Source organism: Fukomys damarensis, unplaced genomic scaffold, assembly GCF_012274545.1.
Source record: "Fukomys damarensis isolate Sample0158 unplaced genomic scaffold, DMR_v1.0_HiC HiC_scaffold_13, whole genome shotgun sequence".
Taxonomy (NCBI): Eukaryota; Metazoa; Chordata; class Mammalia; order Rodentia; family Bathyergidae; genus Fukomys; species Fukomys damarensis.
The window spans coordinates 679897-701148 of NW_022900925.1; the positions used below are offsets into that span (position 1 = coordinate 679897).

Here is a 21252-nt window from a genome sequence, read left to right on the forward strand (position 1 = left end):
TCTTCTAATTTATAAGTAACATTATCATTATCTATATGAGTACCTTCTATTTGAGGATGTAAAAAGTGATCTTCTACTACTATAGGCAATGTGTGAAAAGCACACAAAATTTTAGTTTGTATAGGAGTATAATATACAATAGTACCTACACACCAAAGATCAGTGCAATTTACAAAAGAAGTATCTGACATCACCCAAACTGTTTCAGGTAAACTAAATAACAAACGCCAAATTCGAGGGTTCCCTTGTGTAAGTACTCTTTGGGCATTTTCTTTTTGTATCAAAATGTATAAATTTTGCAGGGAACATATGGTCCAATTGAATAAGGCAGAGGTATTGGTATTTAACTTATACTGTTTTATGATGGTGTCATTAAATATTCGTAACATATGCGTTTGATAATTTAAAGTATTTTCATGAGGTAAAATAGTAGTTGGCAACCATTGAGCATTAACTGTTATAGCTTCTCCTACATCTTGCCCAGTATTTTTTAATCTGTGAGCCAAAACTTCTAAATCTATTGAATTAGCTATCCCAAAACCAGATCCCAATCCTCCTAAAAGGGTATCATACCAAGCACGTTTAACTCGTTGACAATCAGGTATTAGAGGAAAAGTCAGATTGAAATGGATTACTCTTTTAGGAGCAATAACAGATACATTTGTACAGGTTCTAGGGATTCTCACAATTTGAGAAGTGGAATTATAATTAGAGGATCTAATGGTTATCCAAATAATGTCCATCCATTCTGTCCTGTTTCTAATTTGAGTAGAATTTTTACACCAAACAAATTGGGAAGTATTAACTTGTATTTGTCCAGTATAGTTCTTTTCGCTTTGGTTACATCGCCTTATTGCATCCAACAAATTGTGTCTATAATTAACGGGAAAAGAAGCATTTACGGAGCAACAGGTAACATTAACAACAGAAGATTCCAGAGTTAGATTAATAGATGAAGAACTTAATAACACATCTCTATATCTATATTTTTCCCATCCTCTTGTGATATTATGTTCTGATGTAGCGGTAATATTCTAAAATTCACCATATAGCAGGGCAAACATAGGAATCTTGTTGACAATCTCTGTCAGAATTTTTCCATCCGAATTGCCATTGAACTATAGTACTAGGTGTGTTCTTCGGTTGAAATTGAAGTCCTGGAGTCCAGGTAAGCACAGTAATCATCAGTCCTGAGAAGCAAAGCAATCTGAAAAGCTAATTTCTTTAAAAAAGTTGATTAGTGGGGACAGTTAAGTAGTGTTCTTGACCTGGAAGCATAATAATAACTGCATTATTATCTCCTTGAGCAATGACTTCTGCAGGCTGTGGTTTATCTCCATCATGTCTCTTGAGCCAAACTTTAGCTCCAGGGATCAAATTAGTTGATCCAAAACCTCCTAACCTGCTAGTTACTGGAGGAGGCTTATCTAACAAAGTCCATTCCTTAGCTGTTGCACAAGGAATGATCAGTAATTGAGCAATTCGAGTTCCAGGAACAAAATGTAAAGTTTCTTTTCCTATATTAGAAAGAATTATCTTAATTTCTCCCCTATAATCGGAATCAATTATTCCAGCTAAAATTTGAATTCCTTTTTCAGCCAGACTAGAACGGGGAGCAATTTGTCCATAATATCCTTGTGGGATTTTGATCCCTATCCCCGTCCTACATTTTAATATATTTTGAGGATCTATCCATATTTCTTCTAAAGCATGTAAATCATGACCAGAAGATCCAATGGTGGCTCTAAAAGGCATAATTGCCTTCTCATCTATTTTCCACCATTGTACTTCTTGAAAAGTATAGATCTTTCTTATCTGTAAGTTAGGTGTCATCATTCTCATAAGTGGAGTTAGTCCCGGTCCTATGGGCCAGTTATTTAATTGTTGCAAGGCTTCAAATAAATTATCTTTCCAATTATTATAAGAATTATTACCTAGTTTTCTAAGTTTTTCTTTCAGCAAACCATTCATTCTTTCTATTAAGCCTGAAGCTTGTGGATAATAAGGAATATGATAGATCCATTCAATATTGTTTTGTTCAGCATAATCTTGTATTTCTTTTCCTTTAAAATGGGATCCATTATCACTTTGAATTTGCATTGGCATTCCATAATACAATGCAATTATCTCTAAAGTTTTAATAGTATTCTTTTGCACAGCTCTACGGTATGCACAGGCGACTAGCACTCCCGAATAAGTATCCACACAAGTGCAAATATATTGACATCCCCTTGATTGTGGAAGAGGACCTATATAATCAATTTGCCAAATTTGTGCAGGAGCTTGTCCTCTATGCAATTCTCCAGTTATTATACGAGGGAGCGCTCGCTTTCTGTCCAATTGACATGTAGGACATTGCTCTACTACTTGCTTTAATTCAGACAAAGGTGTGGATAGTCCTCGGTCTTGTGCCCACCTGTACATAGCGTGAGTTCCTGCATGTCCTGTTTTGGTATGGATCCATTTTGCCAATCCTTCCAAGGGAGGAGGGAGATTCACTTCAGCAATTGTAGCTAATCGATGAGCTTCAGCGTTGTACTTACGGTCAGTAGAATTCAAGGTGCTATGAGCATCTACATGAAAAACAGACACGTTAGTTTTTTGCACAATTTGCCATATTTCATTCCATATTTCCTGGACTTTTAAAACACTGTTTCTTTAAAAAAAAAAAAAAAAAAAACTGTTTTTTTTTTTTAACCTAGAATGCAGAGCTAACTTCCTCACTTTTGTGGCTTTCTCAACAGCATGTTATTTAAGGTTTATAAGGTGTGATAAAAATGTGAATGTTTAACAATTTTTGGAAACTTTATTACAATAAAAGACACGTTCTGGAAACCACAAGGACCCGAGTTCCACCCCCAGAACCAAAAAAAAAAAAAAAAAAAAAAAAAAAATACCTTGTTATTAATTCCTCTCAGGATAGTCTCCTCTCCCTTTGAACATGCTTTTTTTTTTTTTGTAATATATATACAGGGGATCGAACTCAGGACCTTTCACATGTGAGGCAGGTGACAGCACCGTGAGCTGTATCCCTGGCCATCTCTGAACAAATGTACCCCATCACTTTCTACTTTCTGAACCAATTCTGAAAGTCTTCTTCCCTGTTTTTATTTACATTTTCATGGCTGCCTCAGTGTCTTAAATTGATTTGAAACATTGCCTTTCGCGGTCATCTTGACCTTAGGAAAGTGCCCAAAGTTTCCTGGCGCCATATCCATAAATGAAGGGGAAAAGGGTGCACCGTAATCATGCTCAAGCCTGCCTTTCTGTTACACGGTGCGCAACAGCGATATGCGCCGTATTTTTTTTTATCACGGCTCATAAACGCACTCATGAAAGAGGACTACCACAACTGCTTCAGAAACTAACAAGAATGACAGGATAAATATGTTCCAAGCAAGGGAGAGTATTCTGAGAGGGATTCATGGCAAAGTGTCTTACTGTAATAAATATTTTAAAATGTGGGGCCAGGAATTTAGCTGAGTGGTTTCGCCACCTGCCTTGCAAGATCAAGGTCCCGAGTTAATCCCCGGTACCAAAAAATAATAATAAAAATAAAAATGTAAGCTTTTCCTATATATTTCAATCACACCTCATATTTAAGGAAATTCTTGGTGAAGCAAGAAAATTGGCAAGAGCACAAAGTTCTTTTTCACCTCTGCTTGTCCCTTACTTTCTAAAACAAAACAAGAAAATCTATGTGGTGATACAGTGCTTAAATTTTGGAGAATGAGATGAGAAGGCATGGGAGGAAAGAAAGTACGCTGGCTTTTCCTTTACAGGGAAAAGCAATAGCCTTCAACACATACCAAATATTTATGTTAATTCTATAAGTAACAGGATCGCCCACTGTGTATTTACCATTGAAGAGTAGTGAAAACACCAGAGGAAAAAATAGGAAGCAAAGGTTCAAAGGGGAAGGGGAAGTAGGAGGGTTGAGAGAAAGGAAAGAAGGGAAAGAAAAAAAAATGAGAAAAGATGGAAATAAAGCTTTTATAAATAGGAAGGAATGGAGGGGTGGGAGGGAAGGGGAATGGGAACAAACAAGAACTAAGGTGTATCGTGTAAAGGTTCAAAGTCCCAATGATCAATGTGATCATAATGTGTATCTAACATGTACCAATAAAGTAAATTTTATTTATTTATTTATTTGGGTACCGAGGGGTCAAACTCGGGCCCATGCGCTTGTGAGCGAATTGACGAGCTACTGGGCCAATCAATAAAGTAATTTTTTTTTAATTTTAAAAAGAGTTCATAGTAAGGCAACTAAGGTCAATAGCTTGAACTGTGTAGCAATGTTTAAATTCGCTCAAAGATCACTACAGAGCATACTTATCTTTTTATGTGATCTATGAAAGTGACCAAATATAAACTGAGCTAAATAAACATTGTAAAAGTATACTTCATGTAAGATAAAATTCATGCTATAAATTTTTTTAAAATATCAACAATGAATGGAATGCCAGCGTGAAATTCTGGAATCAGTATCATCTAAGGTATGTTAGTCTGTAAATAGCCAAAAGCTTCTCCTACTGAAGATGAGATGTGAAGATAAGATATGAAAGCTTTTTTGTGTGAAGGCTTCTTAAAGAGAGTATTGTGACTCTAATGGCACAATCATCAAGAGTTTGACTCTGCCAACTCTTGCACATTTTATTAGTTGAAGTCATTTTATGGGCTATAAAGACCACATCCAAATGCTTTAACAGAGCAAAATGATATATTTATGGAGCCAAAGAAAAGATTAAAATTCTTTTACTATAATCCCAGAGTGAAACATTCTTCCTTCTAGCTTTTGAATACTATATATTAATTGGTTTAAGAAGATAAAGATCCATGAAATCACCACTACAGTGAGACACACTGTGCATACAGATACACCGTGATTCCTCACAAGTTACTTCAGGAAATGTAGGCCAACAATTTTAAGTACATCCACCCTCCATACGTTCCCAGCCCCCCTTTTCAGTTAAGAAGGGTTTCTTTTTTTTATAAGTGATCACTCTATGACCCCTTTCTACCACACAACCTCAGTGTTTCCATAAGACCACACCTGTCCATACAGAAAATCAAATCTTCCTAGGTGTCTAGTGATTAAATAAAAAATGTGTAGGCAGCCCAAGCCAGACTGTTCAACCTGCACTGGAAAGAAAAAGGAAAGAGGGAGAAAGAGGAGAAGACAGGAGGGGAGGGGAAGATGAGAGGAAGGAAGAGAGGAAGGAAGGGGGCAGAAGAAGGCATAGAGAAGCAGGAGGGGAAAGAGGCTTACAACATCAAAAAGAATACCGCACCTGCCTGGCAAGTGCAAGGTCCTGAGTTCAATCCCTGATATTGGGAAAAAAGAAAGAAAAAGAAAAAAATGCTCAGGAATAATAAATTTAATGAGGAAGCAAAAGACTTGAACTCTGCAAATTACAAGACATCAGTGAAGGAACTTTAAGACACAAAAGTAATGGAAAAAGTATCAATATTCATAGGTTAGAAGACTTAAATAGCATTAGCATGCCAATCTTGGGATTCAATGCAGTCTCTATCAATACCCCAGTGGTAACTGTTTCAGAAATAGAAAAATCCATCCTAAAGATCATATGGAAAAACAATGGATCCTGCATAGCTGGTGCCATTGTTGCAGAAGAAATTGGCAAGCGACATGCACATGGAGATGAGCTGAATGGAAGTAAAGTAATAAAAAGTTTATTTTGCCAGTAAAAGTTGGTTGTATTCAAAAGGCAGTGCCAGTGATCGACCTCCTATTGGGTTGCGGCTCCCTCTTTTATAGGGTTTTATAGTTATGACCTTTCAGGTGGTTATATTTTCTCAGTTCATATTATCCATGTACAAATTACAGTAACCAGTTAACTTTAACCCAGATGTAACAATTCCTTGTAGTTAGGGAGTTCACCTCAAGATTCATCTATTCTAGTGCCCAGGAAAGGGGTATTCAAAGTTAGGGATGAGGCCAGACATCCCGCTTCATGCTCAGTGCCTCCAGTGTCTGTTAATTTTAAGCTAAATAAGCAGACTGCTGTTAAGAGACAGCAGAAGTCATTTTACATTTTCCTAACATTTTGTAGGTTTTTAGACTATTTACAAAAGTTCTCTGTGTCACCATCTTGAACAGTTATCAAGGCACTGCAGTGCTGAGCTGGGCATGGCAGCACAGTCCTGTACTTCCCACACTCCAGGGGCTGAGGCAGGAGGGTAGCCATGAGCTCAAGGCCAGCCTGGGCTACACACCCCATCTAGGAACAAAACAGAAAAGCAGTGTAGTGCTATAAGAAGAAATGCTATAGACCAACAAAGAACAGATGAGTAGCCCAAAATAAACCTTCATTTATGTGGTGAAATGAATTCAACAAGGATGCCAGTACCATTCAATGCAGAAATAAGCCTTTTCAATAAGTTTTGCCAAAACTGGATATTTGCATGCATTATAGAATATACAAAAAACACTGTAAAATGGATAAAAGACCTGCCAGTAAAAGCTAAAACTGAGAGCTTTTATAAGACAACTGTGGAGGAGCTTCCTCATGCACTGGTAGCATCTGTGAGTCTGGGAGGCAGAACACTCACACATGAAAGGTGACCTGTTGCACATGGGCAGCAAGAGAAAGCAGGAGCCTAGGGTGCATGGCAAGCACATCCAACACTCAGGAAAGCTTCCCAGGGTGGACACTTATCTCCATGTGTTCAGAATGAGAACTGACCCCACTGATAAGATTTAATATTAATGTACAGTGGGAGGATTGTCAACTTAATTGATCGGCAGCTGCCTGGGATAGTGGTAAAGCACATTTGTGGGTGTCTGGTGAGTCATGGAGGACTTGGGTACTGGTCCCTAACCCTTTCTCTCCGGCACTGTTCCCCTGCTCTGCTTTGGCTGTCACGAACTGAGCAGCCTTGTTCTGCCAGGTCCTTCCACCATGATGCTCCTGCCTTAGAGCCGGTGTACCATGGACTGAACCCTCTGGGGAAAGAACTTTCCTCCTTTGAATTTTTGGTGTTGATTACTTTGTAAGAGCAATGGAAATATATATCTAATATATATTCTAAAATATAGCAGCTTTAACGACAATATACAAATATATTAATGGAACAGAATACAGAGTCCCTAAATTGACTCAAAATAGTACCATCAACTAATCTTTCACAAAGGGGAAAAACCAATTTAATGGAGAAAAGACAGCCTTTGAAACAACTCATGCTGAAGCAAATACTTACATTTTTTTAAAAAAAAGATATCTACAGAAAAATCTTACACTTTTAACAAAAATTAATTCAAGGTAGATCATAGACCTAAATGTGAAATGTAACACTATAAATCTCCTAGAAGATAACACAAGAGAAAATCTAGGTGACCTTGGGTTTGGTGATGACTTTTTTTTTTTTTTTTTTTTTTGGTACTGGGGATTGAACTCGGGACACTGTGCTTGTGAGGCACGCAGCGGAACTACTGAGCTAAATCCCCAGCCCTTGGTGATGACTTTTTAGAGACAAAACTAAAATCACATTTCATGAAAGAAAAAGATGTATAGATGGGACTTCGTTAAAACTAAAAACATTTGCTCTGTGGATAACACTTTAATAGAATGAAAAGACCAGCCAACGATTTAAGTAAATTTTTGTAAAAATATATCAGATACAGAACTATATATCAAAATATATTTAAGAACCTCAAAAATATAAAAATGATCCCATTTGTAAAAGGTTAAACCTGTTATTAGCATTAAGGTATTGGCAGTATGAAAATACTCTTTTAAAGTTAAGCAAAGTAGAGAAACTGTCTAAATACTCAGCTAATAACTGATGGAGTCAGTAATTTGAATCACATGTCCAACCCTGGGTAAACTTTACCAACTGTTTACTTAATGATCATCTTGTCTGAGATGAAACAGGAAATTTGGTGAGGTAGTCGAATTGGCACTTCAGGTGATTCTCAGTGATGGCGAACCTTTTAGAGGTTCAATGATAATAAACAGCTGGAGGCGGCACATGTATCATAGGCTGGCCACCACTGGCACAGACTATGAAATCGAAATTATTGACATTTATAATTCTGAAAGAGCAAAGACTGACTGTGACACAGAAATTTTCCATAATTTTTCAGAAATATTCTCTTTTGCAGTTCTACCAATCAATAATGATCCATTTGCTAAGAGCACACTTTGGCCCATATAATTCATAGTGAGTAGGTTTGACCTGTGAAATGGATTGTATCAATCAGGCTTCACCTAGAAAAATAGATCCACCAAGAAGTAGATACCTACATAGTCATAGTCTTACAGGGAACTGGTTTGCACAGCTGTGAAAACTGGATCATAGTATCTGTAAACCTGTTATTGCTGTATACTATGCTAGAGTTTGTAAGCAAGCAGCAGGAAGGGAAGATGGTTACAAAGTAGAGGAGATCCAAAACATGGTGCAAGCCCCAATCTAACTTGGGACACCAGAAACACAGAATTTATGTCGGTTCCATTGTCTTTGATTTTGGGAACAGAAATATCCTGCAGAAGCAGCCAAGGCCTTTGTCAGAGCTCATCAGCACATATACCTGGCCTACAAAACAGAAACAAGAGAGGGACAGAGAGCAGGGAGAACAGGTAGTACTTCACACCTGGGAGAGAAATCAGCAGGTGAACAGCGCGTGTTGATTCCTGTGGATTTGGCCTACTACTCGCTAGACCTAATTCATAAGTATTTAGATTTTTGTATTTGTTTGTTTTGTACTATTGTGAGTTTATTTTTGATTAAAATTCCTAACTGGAAATTGTTGAAATATAGGAAAGCTATTGATTTGTGGAAGTGAACTCCCTATCTAACAAGTTTTCTGAAACGTTTATTTCTAGTAACTTTTAGCTTTTCTGCATTTTCTAGGTAGGTGGACTTACTGTATTCAATAGTACTTTTGTTTGTTTTACCCACATTTGCATCTCTTATTTTTGATTGTCTTATTGTACTGGTTAGGATGAAGTTAGGACTAGCTGGTTTCTCCTATTTCCACAGCTATGACGAACTTGGTCCTGCTGCCACTTCCTGTCCTGGCACTTTTGCCATGAGCCACCCTCTGGTTGAGAGTTTACTTTATTGAGAAAATAGTTTTCAGGGATCCATTACAGTAAAAGTGGCTGCTAGCAGCAGCCCAATACAATGAGGAGAGAGAAAAGCCTGGTTGTCCCATCTCCTTCAGATAGAATTTTTTAATTACCTGATCATTTCCCCAAGAATCTTTTATAGGTCCTTGCATTTAACTCTGGAATTTTGTTGGAAATTATGATGGCACTTGTGGCATGGGCTGTGGTTTGTCTTTCTCTATTTTTCGGTTTCAGTCAGCTTCTGTCAGAAAGGGATTCAGGAATGCTAAAGGTAGTTTCTATCATTTCAGTGAGATTCAGAGCAGAAGGAAGAATTACATAGGCGTTCAGTCTCTCCCTCCCCACTTTTTCCTTCTTTTTTATTTCTTTCTCTTTGTGTTCCTGGGGATGGAGTACAAGGCCTTCATATTGAGCTACATTCCTAGCTCCTTTTATTTTTTACCTTGAGACAGAGTCTTGCTCAATTGTCCAAGTTGGGCTCCCACTTGCCATTTTCCTGCCTTAGCCTCCCAGAGTGCTGGGATTACAGGTGTGCACCACCAGCCAGGCCTACATGTTGATCTAATTTCTCCCACTTCTGAAGCTTTAACCTTTCTTCTTCATTTTGTTTCTTGAATACAACATAAATTATTGTTTTTTTCCTTATACTCGGTTATAAAATGAAGCAAAAGCTTCCACTCCTTTTCCACCTCTCTTCTAGCTCCTCAGCAAAAAGGAATGGTTGTTCCTATAAAATAGTTTGGATTCTGGAACACAGATGAAGCCATATTTATCAGCAGGTTTCTTAGTCACTTTCCTGTCACTGGGGCAAAATATTTGACACTCACAACTTACAGGAAGAGAGGTTTGTTTTGGTTTATGGTTTTAGTCCCTGGTTGTCTGGTTCCAGGGCAGAAAAAGGATGGCAGAGGACCATAGCAGGGGAAGAGTGTTCAACCGATGGCAGTGAAGAAGCAGAGAGAGAAGGGAGAAGACAGGGCCAAGAATACACCCGTCCAAGGCTGGGGATTTCGCTCAGTGGTTCTGCCACCTGCCTCCCAAGCACTAAGTTCAGAGTTCGATCTCTGGTACCAAAAAAAACAAAAACACTCTTTCAGGTCCTGCATCCAATGACTTACCTCCAACCAGACTCTGCCTCCTAATACCCAACTATGATCCAATCATGTTCCAAACACATTGACAATTGGAGGACATGTTACATCTAAGCCATAATAGTGGGCAAAGTCACTATATACTCAAATTTTCCTTACATAGATCCTCTAAACATCAAGAAGAAAATGATCAGCAATCTAACAGGAAAATGGGCAAAGGACATAATCAGTTTATAGAAAAAGAATTCACATATAAAATAGTGCTTAATACCAATTTCATTCTTAATAAGAGACATGCAAATTAAAAGCACCCTGAGATACTTCTTACCTATCAACTCAGCAAAACCCAAAACTTTCTCAACATACTCGTCTGGCAAGGTTGTGATGATATAGTGATCTTTATACATTGTTGCTAAGAGATAAAACTGGTATAATCCCTCAGAAGGGTAATTCTGCCAAAATTACAAATTTCATTTGACACAGAAAACCCTCTTACGAAAATTATATCACTAAAGGTATATATATCTGCCCATAGGGGAAATACCTGTGAGGTAAAGTATGCACAAGGTTATTCACTGTAGCACTGTCTATAAAGGAGAAGTAGAAGAGTTTGTTAGATCTGCCTAGTCCTTGCTTCATCAAAGGGATCTTCTTCAGTCCTTCCAATATGACAAACTGTGAGCAGTGGAAAAACTGGAAAGGTGGGTAGTATAAGGGCACTAAGAATATAGTGTTTGAGGTTGTATTATTCATTCGTTTATGCAACAAATATTCATTGTCACTTACTCTATGTCCAACTGTTATGGGGTCTGAGAGATGGTACATACCAGTGGCTGAGGAAAAAAGTCTTATCATCAAGGGTCAATTATAATGAGAAAATCATTATATGAACAAATAGATATATAATATCGGCTCTGTACATAATAGGAAAAAACTGGAAATAGTCCGAGTGTCTATCTCATAGGTTACTGGTTACATAAACTATGGTGCAGTCCCACAATGGAATATTGTGTGGCAGTGAAATAACATAGGAAAGCTTTCATTACACTGATAGAGAAGTATATCACAGATATATTGTTAAATGAAAAAGGCAAGATAATGCACAATATGTACTGTGCTGTTAAGAAATAGAGGAGATAAAAATATATTCCTATTGCCTTGCTTTTGCTTAGAGAGAGATTAGAAAGCTACAGAAGGAAATGTATGCTGTGTATACATTACCTTTGTGATTAAGAAAGGCAAACCAATAATAAATAAGGCAGCCACCAGCCCGCCAAAAAAGAGAAACATCTAGCAAAACCAAGTGTTCTCACAGATGTGGAATAACAAGAGCTCTTATGCCTGGCTAGAACAAACATTAATTTATACAAATCATTTTGGAAAAAAGCTTTATATTAATTAGTAAATGGAAGATAAAGTCCATGATTCATTAATTCCATTACTTTTTTTTTTTTTTTTTTAGGCAAGGTCTCACCATGTAGTTAAGACTGATCTGGAACTCACTATGTAGCCCAGGCTGGTCTCGAAATCACAGAGATCCTCCTGCCTCAGCCTCCCGAGTGCTGGGATTACAGGCATGCACCACCACTCCCAGCTCCGTTACTATTTTTACATCCTAGAAAAAATTGTGCACATAAATGCCATGGTACATGTCCAAGGATATCCACTGCAGGTGGGAGTAAGCCAAACAGTTGTGTACAGAACAGGAATAACTTGGGCTTTCCTTTCTCCTCCTGAATGGTCTTGCACCTGTATGTGAAGTTATTTGACACCATAAGTAGTGTTTCATTTCTGGGCTCTCAATTCTGTCCATTGCTCTGTATGTCGGCTTTATACCATTGAAATAAGATTATGTCATCGTAAACAAAGGCAATTTTACTTTTTCCTTTCCAGTTTGGACGTATTTTATTCCTTCTCTTGCCTAACTGCCAAAATAGTGTTGGAAATTTGAGATAGACAATTATATTGTTTGTAGAAAACTCTTCTGAGTCTGTAAAACTGTCAGACCTAGCAAACAAATAAATCCACAAATCCACACACAAAATCAGTTGCATTTCTATACATTAGCAATGAATGATCCACAAAGGAAAGAAAATATCAAGACTTGTACACTTAAAACTATAGCCAAAAGCCAGGGATTTAGCTCAGTGCTTCCGCCGCCTGCCTCACAAGTACAAGGACCCGAGTTCAATCCCCAGTACCGAAAACAAAACAAAACTATAGGCAAAAGATGGAAACATACATTTCTAAGAACTGATAAATACATGAGCAAAATGAAGCACATCATACAATGAAGTACACTTGGCTGTAAAAACAGAAGCGAGTTCCCAAATATGCTACTACATGGATGACTCTCACAAATTCTCCAAACATGAAATGCACAAAATAAGGAAATCCACAGACACAGACATCGCGCTTATCAGTAGTTAAGGGGAAAGGGGCTTGAGGAGCGCCAGCTTAACACATCTGGGGGTTGTTTTGGGGTGTTAAAATGTTCTATAACTCCATGGTGGTCGTACACTTACAGTTATACAAAATGCTGCTGAACTGCACCCCTGAAAATGGTTGATTTTATGTTATATAAATTCCACCCTAACTTTTTTCTGAATGTTTTATTCTACAGTATCTTAGGCTACCTGATGGTCATATTTCATATTACCTCTTGGAGGATATGCATTTTGTTCTTGTAATTGAGCTGTTTTTTCTAGTTGCCTTTTTATATAATTAGCTTTTTAGCAATAGCTGATAAACCTAAATTGCTTGTTCATCTTCAAGAGAAGGAAACAAATAAGCTAAGGGAATGATGGCCACCTGGGTGTTACAGTCTGGATGTAGAATGTTCTCCGTATGTTAAAGGCTGGTCCCCAGCCGACAGCTCTGCTGGAAACTGGTGGAACTTTCACAGGGTAGGGTGTGGCGGGAGGTCTTCCACCTTTAGAGGTGTGCCTATGAAGGAGATGCTGGGACTCTAGTCCCTCCTTTTCTTTTCTTTGGTCCCAAATTACGAGGCGAGCAGCTTTGCTCCACCACACGTTCTCCACCATGGTGCGCTGCCTTGACACAGGCCCAAAAGTAATGGGGCAAAGCAACCACGGATTTAAACTGTGGAAACTGTGAGCCAAAATAAACCTTTCTCTGTACATGTTAACTGGCTCAGGTATTTGTTAACTGTAACAGAGAGCTGACTAATGCAGTGGGCTTTGACTTATAAGCGCCACTCCAGATGCCTGCTGCACTTTGTGTGAGGTCACCCATATGAGAATATGTTTAAGATTTTCTTTTTGGCTTGGTCAGATTCTCTAGAAAAGGGTCTAAAACTCTCCTATCTGGAGGCAAAACCACAGCTGGCAGCACTGTGGAGGCTGAGTAGCCAAGGAACATAGATTTGTTTTTTAATTACTATAAAAGTAGACACAAAAGTTAGTTACAAGACAAAAAAAGTGATTTTTTTTACATTGACACTGTAGTCTCAAGTACTGTCAGAATACATTTTAAATTTAAAGTGTTTGTTTTTAAAAAAAGCTCATATAAGACTTAATAGGCACTTAATATATATACTCCCTGCCAAGACAAAGTATATTAACAGAGAAATGCAAACAAGTAATAATATTTTATATGACAATAAACCACTTCCCTGAAAGAGGAAGGATATTCAATATAAGAAAAAGAAAAGAGCATTTACAGTATGGAATATCAAATGTATATATTTAGAAAGTTATCAGAAAAAAGTAAACTTAAAGGCCCTTGGGGCTGAGAGTGTAGCTCAGTGCTATGGAGGGTACGTGCTCCTGGGTTTGACACTTCCCCCGCCCCCTGCAAAAACTACAGCTCTGTTCTTTATCTCTAGTATAGTGAGCAATTTCTGTTTTTGCTTTTCTTTTTTTTAACCAGGGAGTGAACTCGGGTCCTTCTGCTTGCAAGGCAGGAGGCAGAACCACTGAGCTAAATCTCTGGCCTTACAGTGAGTAATTTCTCAGAATAACTAAGTTGAAATCCTTTCCTACCACAGTTGATAATGAAACCACTGTCCAGATAGCAAGACCACTTTTCATGCCTAATATAGAGCACAAAATTATCACTTCTAATTGGTACACTGGTGTTAATTTTTCTATTTTACTTATGGTCATTGAAAACTCTTACTAAAATTCCTGCCACAAGGATAGCCATAGAAAGAGCTAATGCTGTTCCACGGAAGAAAATCAACTGTCTCACTGGTAAGATCTCCCCAGTGGTAGGAACCACATATTGGTTTTCTTCCAGTACCATCAGTTGGACAGTCTGACTCTCTGGTCTGACAATATCAGGTAAAATCACACCATCAGTTACTTCTCTTTCCAGGTTCGGTAGATCTGTTTGAAGAAAACAGTGAGCACTTAGTAGTACTGAGTCAAGTAAAATTATATTACTGAAATTTAACAGAATATAATATAAGAAATGAGCATAAAACTCTGGCTACATTATGCTAAATGAAGTATGTAGAATAGCCTCCAATACCTGATGGGGTCAGAATGGTATCTTTATTGCCTTTTAGCCCATCTCGAACCTGTGCCTAAAAACAAGGTCACATGAATAAAGTATAAATCAAGCCAAAGTAATAATTTTTCTTTAAATTTCAACTTATAGCTACTTCTAAAAATACTCTTGAAGGGTTATAATATTTAGCACAGCCCTTCACAATTCTAAAAGTGCCATACCACAAGAACAAAGCACAAAAACCTACTGGTCTTTCCTCTCAGGTGCTCAGCTCATAAAAACTGCTTGTGACTATTATAGCAGATTTACCATATTACTTGTACCTGTGCTTCGTGTTCCTAAACACAGATAAATGGAATAAAATCTAAAGATAAATGGTATCACCATTTACAGGTTACTTTACGATCAAACTTAATGTCCTGTACACTCTTTTCCCTTCATGAAACAAATCGAACTTAAGAAACATTGATACGTTACTAGTAGGCAAATCCAAATGGATTTGAAATATGAAGGGTGGCCAAAGCTTGGACAAAACAGCTGATGCCCCTGAACTCATCCTTGTGTCCCCTTGTTAAGAATCCCTCCATGCATCTCATCTCACCTCACCATAAATCAAGTTTACAATTCGATCCACAGATGCTCTGAGGGTCAGGATCCTGACTCTCTACCCACATATTCTGCCCCAGAGTACTTCCCACAGATCACATAGACTTAACATATTTCCCTTTAATAAAGAATGGATAAAAATACTTTTAAAATGAATCTACAAAAGAGGTAATCACTATAAATAAGAAGCTTTTTCCAAGGTCACTGTATCAAACAGGAAAATATGTTTAAGTGAACTTTTTAAAAAGGTTGGATCCCAGGTTAAGAGATAATCAATTAGCTCAAAATAACAGAAAAATGTGCTAAAGTGAGACTTTTGTATGTTCCCATCCCACTGCCTAGTATATCAGATGCATTTCGTGGTTCACCGTGAGACTTGGTGCCAGGGCATTATATCGCTTTGACCCTGAAAGGTTCATTAGCATGGCGTGGAATCAAGTAGAGCCACATTTTAAAATCAGCACGTACACTGTTATCTGCTCTGCAGCTCTGTTCCAGTTTGTTCTCATGATACACACCAAATAGAAAAGGGCTTGAAAGAAGACACAAACTATCAGTCCAGACCAGAGATCTGTGGGTATAACAAAAGTATCTGAATACAGATTTTCTTCAGTTCTGTTCCCCTGATCATTAAAATTCTTCCCTACTAAACCATAATCTGTGGAGCAGGCTTTCAGTTAAATTAACTTCCCTTCCTAAATTTTTAGATCAGCATGGATCACGAATTAGACACAAATCCATCACTGAGCACCTACTAGATGGGATAGCAAGCAACTCATTATTAAATAAAGACAGGACCTTAAAGTCTAAAAGGTGAGTGGTTCTTCGAAAGTAAAGATGAAAGGTAAAATGCCAGAAGCTCATTAAGAACAGGGATATTGCTTTGGTTAAATGTCCTGTCTGGCATAGGGCCTCAGAGAAAGGCAGTATAATAATATGGCAGTTCTGTTCCCAAACAGAGAATGATGGACTCCAGCTTGAGATTTATCAAACACTGCATGGTCACAGGCTATACCCCTCACTAAAAAGGAAGGTGTTGAAGATAATTACTCAGTAAGCCACCAAATGGTAGCATTTCCAAGAAGACAAGAAACTGAGTCTCTGCTTCTGTTTGGTTACAATGAAGCTTTTCTACCAGCTGAAATTTGAATTTCATAAAAGAATGAGGAAGCAATAAAAAATTTTAAATGGTAAAAATGTACAGGTTCAATATAGAGCAAAAAGAGTTTCCTCAATACATATTGTAGCCTTTGTTTAGTTCTCTAAATTAGACTTTTTCTTCTTCAATGTTGGGTATCAAACCCAGGGCCTCATGCATGGTAAGCAAGTATTCTACAAAACTACCAAGGCATGAGAGTTTCATGGAAGAATTTCACCAAACCTTTAAAAAACAGATAATTTTTACACTATTTAAGTTGTCCCAGGGCATACAAGAAAGAAAATTTCAAACTGAACTTAAGTGAGCTGTTAGGTTTATGGCTAGACGCACCCCAAGAGCCTCCTGCAGCACAGGAGGAGATTCTGGAAGGTGACTAAATCATGAGGGTGCTATAGCTAAATGTGACTTTAGGAGGTGGTCAGATGGAAGAGGCAGATCACTGGCAAATGACATGGTAGGGTACATCTCCCCCCTTCAGTCCCTCCTTTTCCTCTCTGCTTCCTGACTACCATGAAGTGAACAGCTTTCCTCCATGGCAGGCCCTTGATCATGCCACTCTGGCCCTCAAGCTAAAGGACACTAAGCTGAAACCTCTTTAAAAATGTAGGCCAAAATATACTTCTCCTCTTTAAGTTGTGAATGCTGAGCATTTTGTCCCAGGGACATGGGAAGTGATGTGAGCCTAACATTAATATCAAATCCTAACAAAGATATACAAAAAAAAGAAAACTGTAGATCAAGCTGATCCTGTAGCAGTGGTCTGTAATCCCAGCACTCTGGGAGGTTGAGGCAGGACGATCACATATTCAAGCCCAGTGGAGCAATTTAGCGAGACCCTATCTCAAAATAAAAAATGGGCTGAGGATGTAGCTCAGTGAGAAGGCCCTGGATTCAATCCCCAGAATCACAAAAACAGACAAATATAAAGTCCTGCAGATCAGTCCTATTTATCATAAAATTCTTAAATAATAAATTATTAACAAAAGGAATCTAGGTGCTTGCTAAAGAACAACATAATCAAGATAGCTGAGTATGAGGAAATGAAATAATGTCATTTATCTTTATATTAGACCTAAGGATAAAAGTGATAGGGTCAATTTTTTTTTTTTTTTTTTTCTGTACTGGGGATCAAACTCAGGTCTTTGCACTTGCAAGGCAGGCAGCAGAACCACTAAGCTAAATCCCTGGCACTAGACAGGGTCATTTTTAAGGCCACCAAAAGAACACAACAAAGGCCAGGTGTGGTGGCACACGCCTGTAATCCCAGCACTCGAGAGGCTGAGGCAGGAGGATCACTGTGAGTTCGAGACCAGCCTGGGCTTCATAGTGAGTTCCAGGTCAGTCTCAACTACATAGTGAGACCTGTCTCAAAAAAAAAAAAAAAAAAAAAAAAAAAAAAAAGTTCTACTATCAAAATTCATTACACTACTAGAGGCATTGTCCAAGAAAAAGGAAGTGGTATGAAAATTGGAAAGGAGAATATAAAATTAAGATTTATAAATGATATGATTGTGTACCTGGATAACCCATAATAAATCTACTCAAAACTATCATAAATAATAAGAGGAACTCAGAATTATAACACCTACAGTTATGAATAGTCTTCATATATACAAACAATACTTAATTTTTATGATGAAAAGTGTGTCTTAGTCTTTTTCCTCTTGCTGTAAGAAAATGCCAGAGATTGGGTAATTTATAAAGGCAAAAAAGTTTATTTTGGTTCATGGTTCTGGAAGCTGGGAAGGCAGCAATATCTGTTTAACTTTTGTTTGAATGTTGAAATCCAGAAAGCCAAAAATACTGAAAACCACTATTCTCAGGATTTTAAAAGGCTACAGGAAAAAGGAATAAAGATAGGAAAGGAAGAAGTTAGATTGTCACTATTTGCTGATGATATGATACACTATATAGAAGACCCAAAAAACTCTGCCAAAAGACTTCTCGGCTTAAATGAGGGAAACAATTCCTTTTATAGAAACATCAAAAAAATGAAATATTTAGGAATCAATCTAACAAAGGAGACAAAATTACTGAAAATTACAGGACTCTGAAAAAAGATATAGAAGAGGAGATAAGAAGATGGAAAGACATCCCTTGCTCCTGGGTAGGAAGAATCAACATAGTGAAAATGGCCATACTTCCAAAACTTCTATACAGATTCAATGCAATCCCTATTGAAATCCCAACAGTATATTTCACAGAACTTGAGAACACAATTCATTTGGAACCAGAAGTGACCTAGCAAAAACCATTCTAGGCAACAGAGACATAGCAGGGTATTACAATTCCCAACTTGAAACTACACTACAAAGCCACTGTGATAAAAACAGCATGGTACTGGCAAAGAAACAGGCTTGAGGATCAATGGGATAGATTAGAAAATGCAGAAACAACATCAGACATATTCAGCTACCTCATCTTTGACAAAGGAGCCAACCATCCTCAGTGGAAGAAAGATAGCCTCTTTAATAAATGGTGTTGGAAAAACTGGCTTTCAACTTGCCAAAGATTAAAATTAGATCCCTATCTTTCACCATGCACTAAACTAAAATCCAAGTGGATTAAAGCTCTAAAATCAAAACAGAAACACTAAACTTACTGGAAAGCAAATTAGGTAGAACTCTTGAAGACAATAGCATAGAAGACTTTATGAACAAATCCTCAGCAGCGTAAGAACTTGCACAAAGAATCAACAACAACAACTGAGATCTCATTACATTAAAACATTTTTGCAGTGCAAGAGAAACCACCAACTGAGCTAACAAACAACCTACAATGTGGGAAAAAATTTTACCAGCTAATACTCAGACAGAGGACTACTATCTAGAATATATAAAGAACTCAAAGAAATCAGACCCCCCAATACAAAGACCCAATTCAAAATTGGGCATCTGAAATGAACAGACATTTCTCAGATAAACAAGTAAAAGCAGTAAATAAATACATGAAAAAGTGTTCAACACCACTAGTCATTCGAGAGATGCAGATGAAAATAACACTGAGATTTCATCTTACCCCAGAAAGAATGGCTGCTATGAAGAAATCAAATAATAACAAATGATGATGGGGCTGTGGGGAGAAAGGAACCCTTCTCCACTGTTGGTGGGAGTGCAGACTGGTGCAACCATTATGGAAATCAATATGGAGATATTTCAAAGAACTAGGATTAGAGGTTCCATTTGACCCAGCTATCCCTCTGCTGGGTATCTTTCCAAAAGAATTAAGAGAATCATACCACAGTGATATATGCACACCCATGTTTATAGCAGCACAGTTCGTAATAGCTAAAACTTGGAAACAACCCAGATGCCCATCAAGTGGAGACTGGATAAAGATGTGGTTTTTCTATGAAATGGATTACTACTCAGCCATAAAGAATGAGAAACTAGAGGCATTTATAGCTAAATGGATGCACATTTTACTCTTAAGTGAAATAAATAGGACACACTTGAGTAAATATCGAATAGTTTCTCTGGTGTAAAAAACTAAAACTGTAAACAAGGTTCAAATGGTATGATTGAGGGCATGAAATAGGAAGAAAATGGCTAAAGGGGAAGTGGGAAGAGGAAGAGAAAGGAAATAAGGGAAAAGAAAAATGTGAAAAAGGAAGAAATGGAAACAAAGTCTTTGTAAATAGGGAAGGATGAAGCGGGTGAAGGGAGGGCAGGCACATGGGAAAAAAACAAGAACCAAGACAGATCATGTAAAGGTACAAGATCCCCATGATAAAAGTAACCGTACTGTTTGCTTTAAATACACCAATAAATTTAATGGGGGAAGGAGGCTATAGGAGTGGCGGTGAAGTCAAATTCTCAGAAAAGTAATGACCACACAATAAAGCAATTACAACCATTTCATTTATCTGCATGACATAAATATTCCCTATTAAATTTCCCATCTTCTGTGCTATGAGCCTGTGTTGTTTTGGGTGCTCAGAAATCCATTCTGCATGCACCAATATACAGTACAGACCAAAGATTTGGTAGGACAATTGTTGGTGACTGAACGGCAACACTGCTCAGTAACTGTCTTCTTATCCATCTTAATTGTTTTTAAGGCAGTAATTTTGCTGGCATCTACAGGTAAATGCAGCTTTAAGTCATTACAAGCTCCTGGAATTTCATCAGCTGGAAGGATTGCCAATGCAGCCAAATGTTGACTTTTTAAACATAAGTTTTTCTCACTGTTGTATTCCATGGCCAAATTATTCCAGAATAATTGGTTTTCTGAATCCTCTCATATAACCTTTTTTTCATGGGTTTCTTGCCCAAAATTAATAAAAACATGCCTAAGCAGAAGCAAGTTTTTCCAAAATGTTCTTCAGATACTGGAACATTAAAGCTGTCAGAGAAACATCTGTCTCATGAAAACACAGACTGCCTCCAGGTGCTGGATGGACCGGCAGGTAGTTTCTGAGTCAGCTCCTGAGTCTTGGGCAAACTCCCTTTATTGTTTTTATTTTTCTTAGTTCACATTTAGAGCACACAATGATTACATTCATTATGGGGCAATGGCACATGTACATAACACATCCTCATTCTTTTTCCATCCCCTTTGCCTCCGCTCTTTCCTCATCCCAAGACTACATTTACTCTCTACAGAGATGTACTGATACCATCCTCAGATGAAACTTGAAAATTCTTTCCCTGAGAAGAATGAAATGCGTGTGAAAAACAGAAGCTGCCTGGAACTATACAATCCACAGGAGGAGAAGTAACACCTAAAGAGGTAATAAGGGATTGAGTTAGAAGCAGAGTTTACTGGAGACAATAAATGCTAAGATAAATGCCATTGTCCTCGCTGTTATAAACTTTCAGCTCTTCCTTTC

The 21252-nt window shown here is 37.8% G+C and overlaps 1 protein-coding gene across 6 annotated transcripts in view; it reads right to left on the reverse strand.

Annotated features, from left to right (window-relative positions):
* Positions 1–1120: 1120 nt before the first annotated feature.
* The window catches only part of LOC104858050 (multidrug and toxin extrusion protein 2-like), a 64492-nt gene continuing 44360 nt past the window's right edge, over positions 1121–21252 (reverse strand). Inside the window, exons 6-7 of one of the 6 annotated variants that reach the window (XM_010618146.3) lie at positions 2417–2573; positions 1121–1215 (exon numbers count right to left, since the gene is read on the reverse strand). In XM_010618146.3, coding sequence (XP_010616448.1) covers positions 1185–1215; positions 2417–2573 — 188 coding nt within the window. In that variant the 3' untranslated portion in view covers positions 1121–1184. Of the gene's footprint in view, positions 2574–6091; positions 7063–20327; positions 20339–21252 lie in introns of those variants that run through there. The other 5 variants (XM_019206647.2, XM_019206646.2, XM_033762747.1 and 2 more) reach the window with 5 other exon arrangements.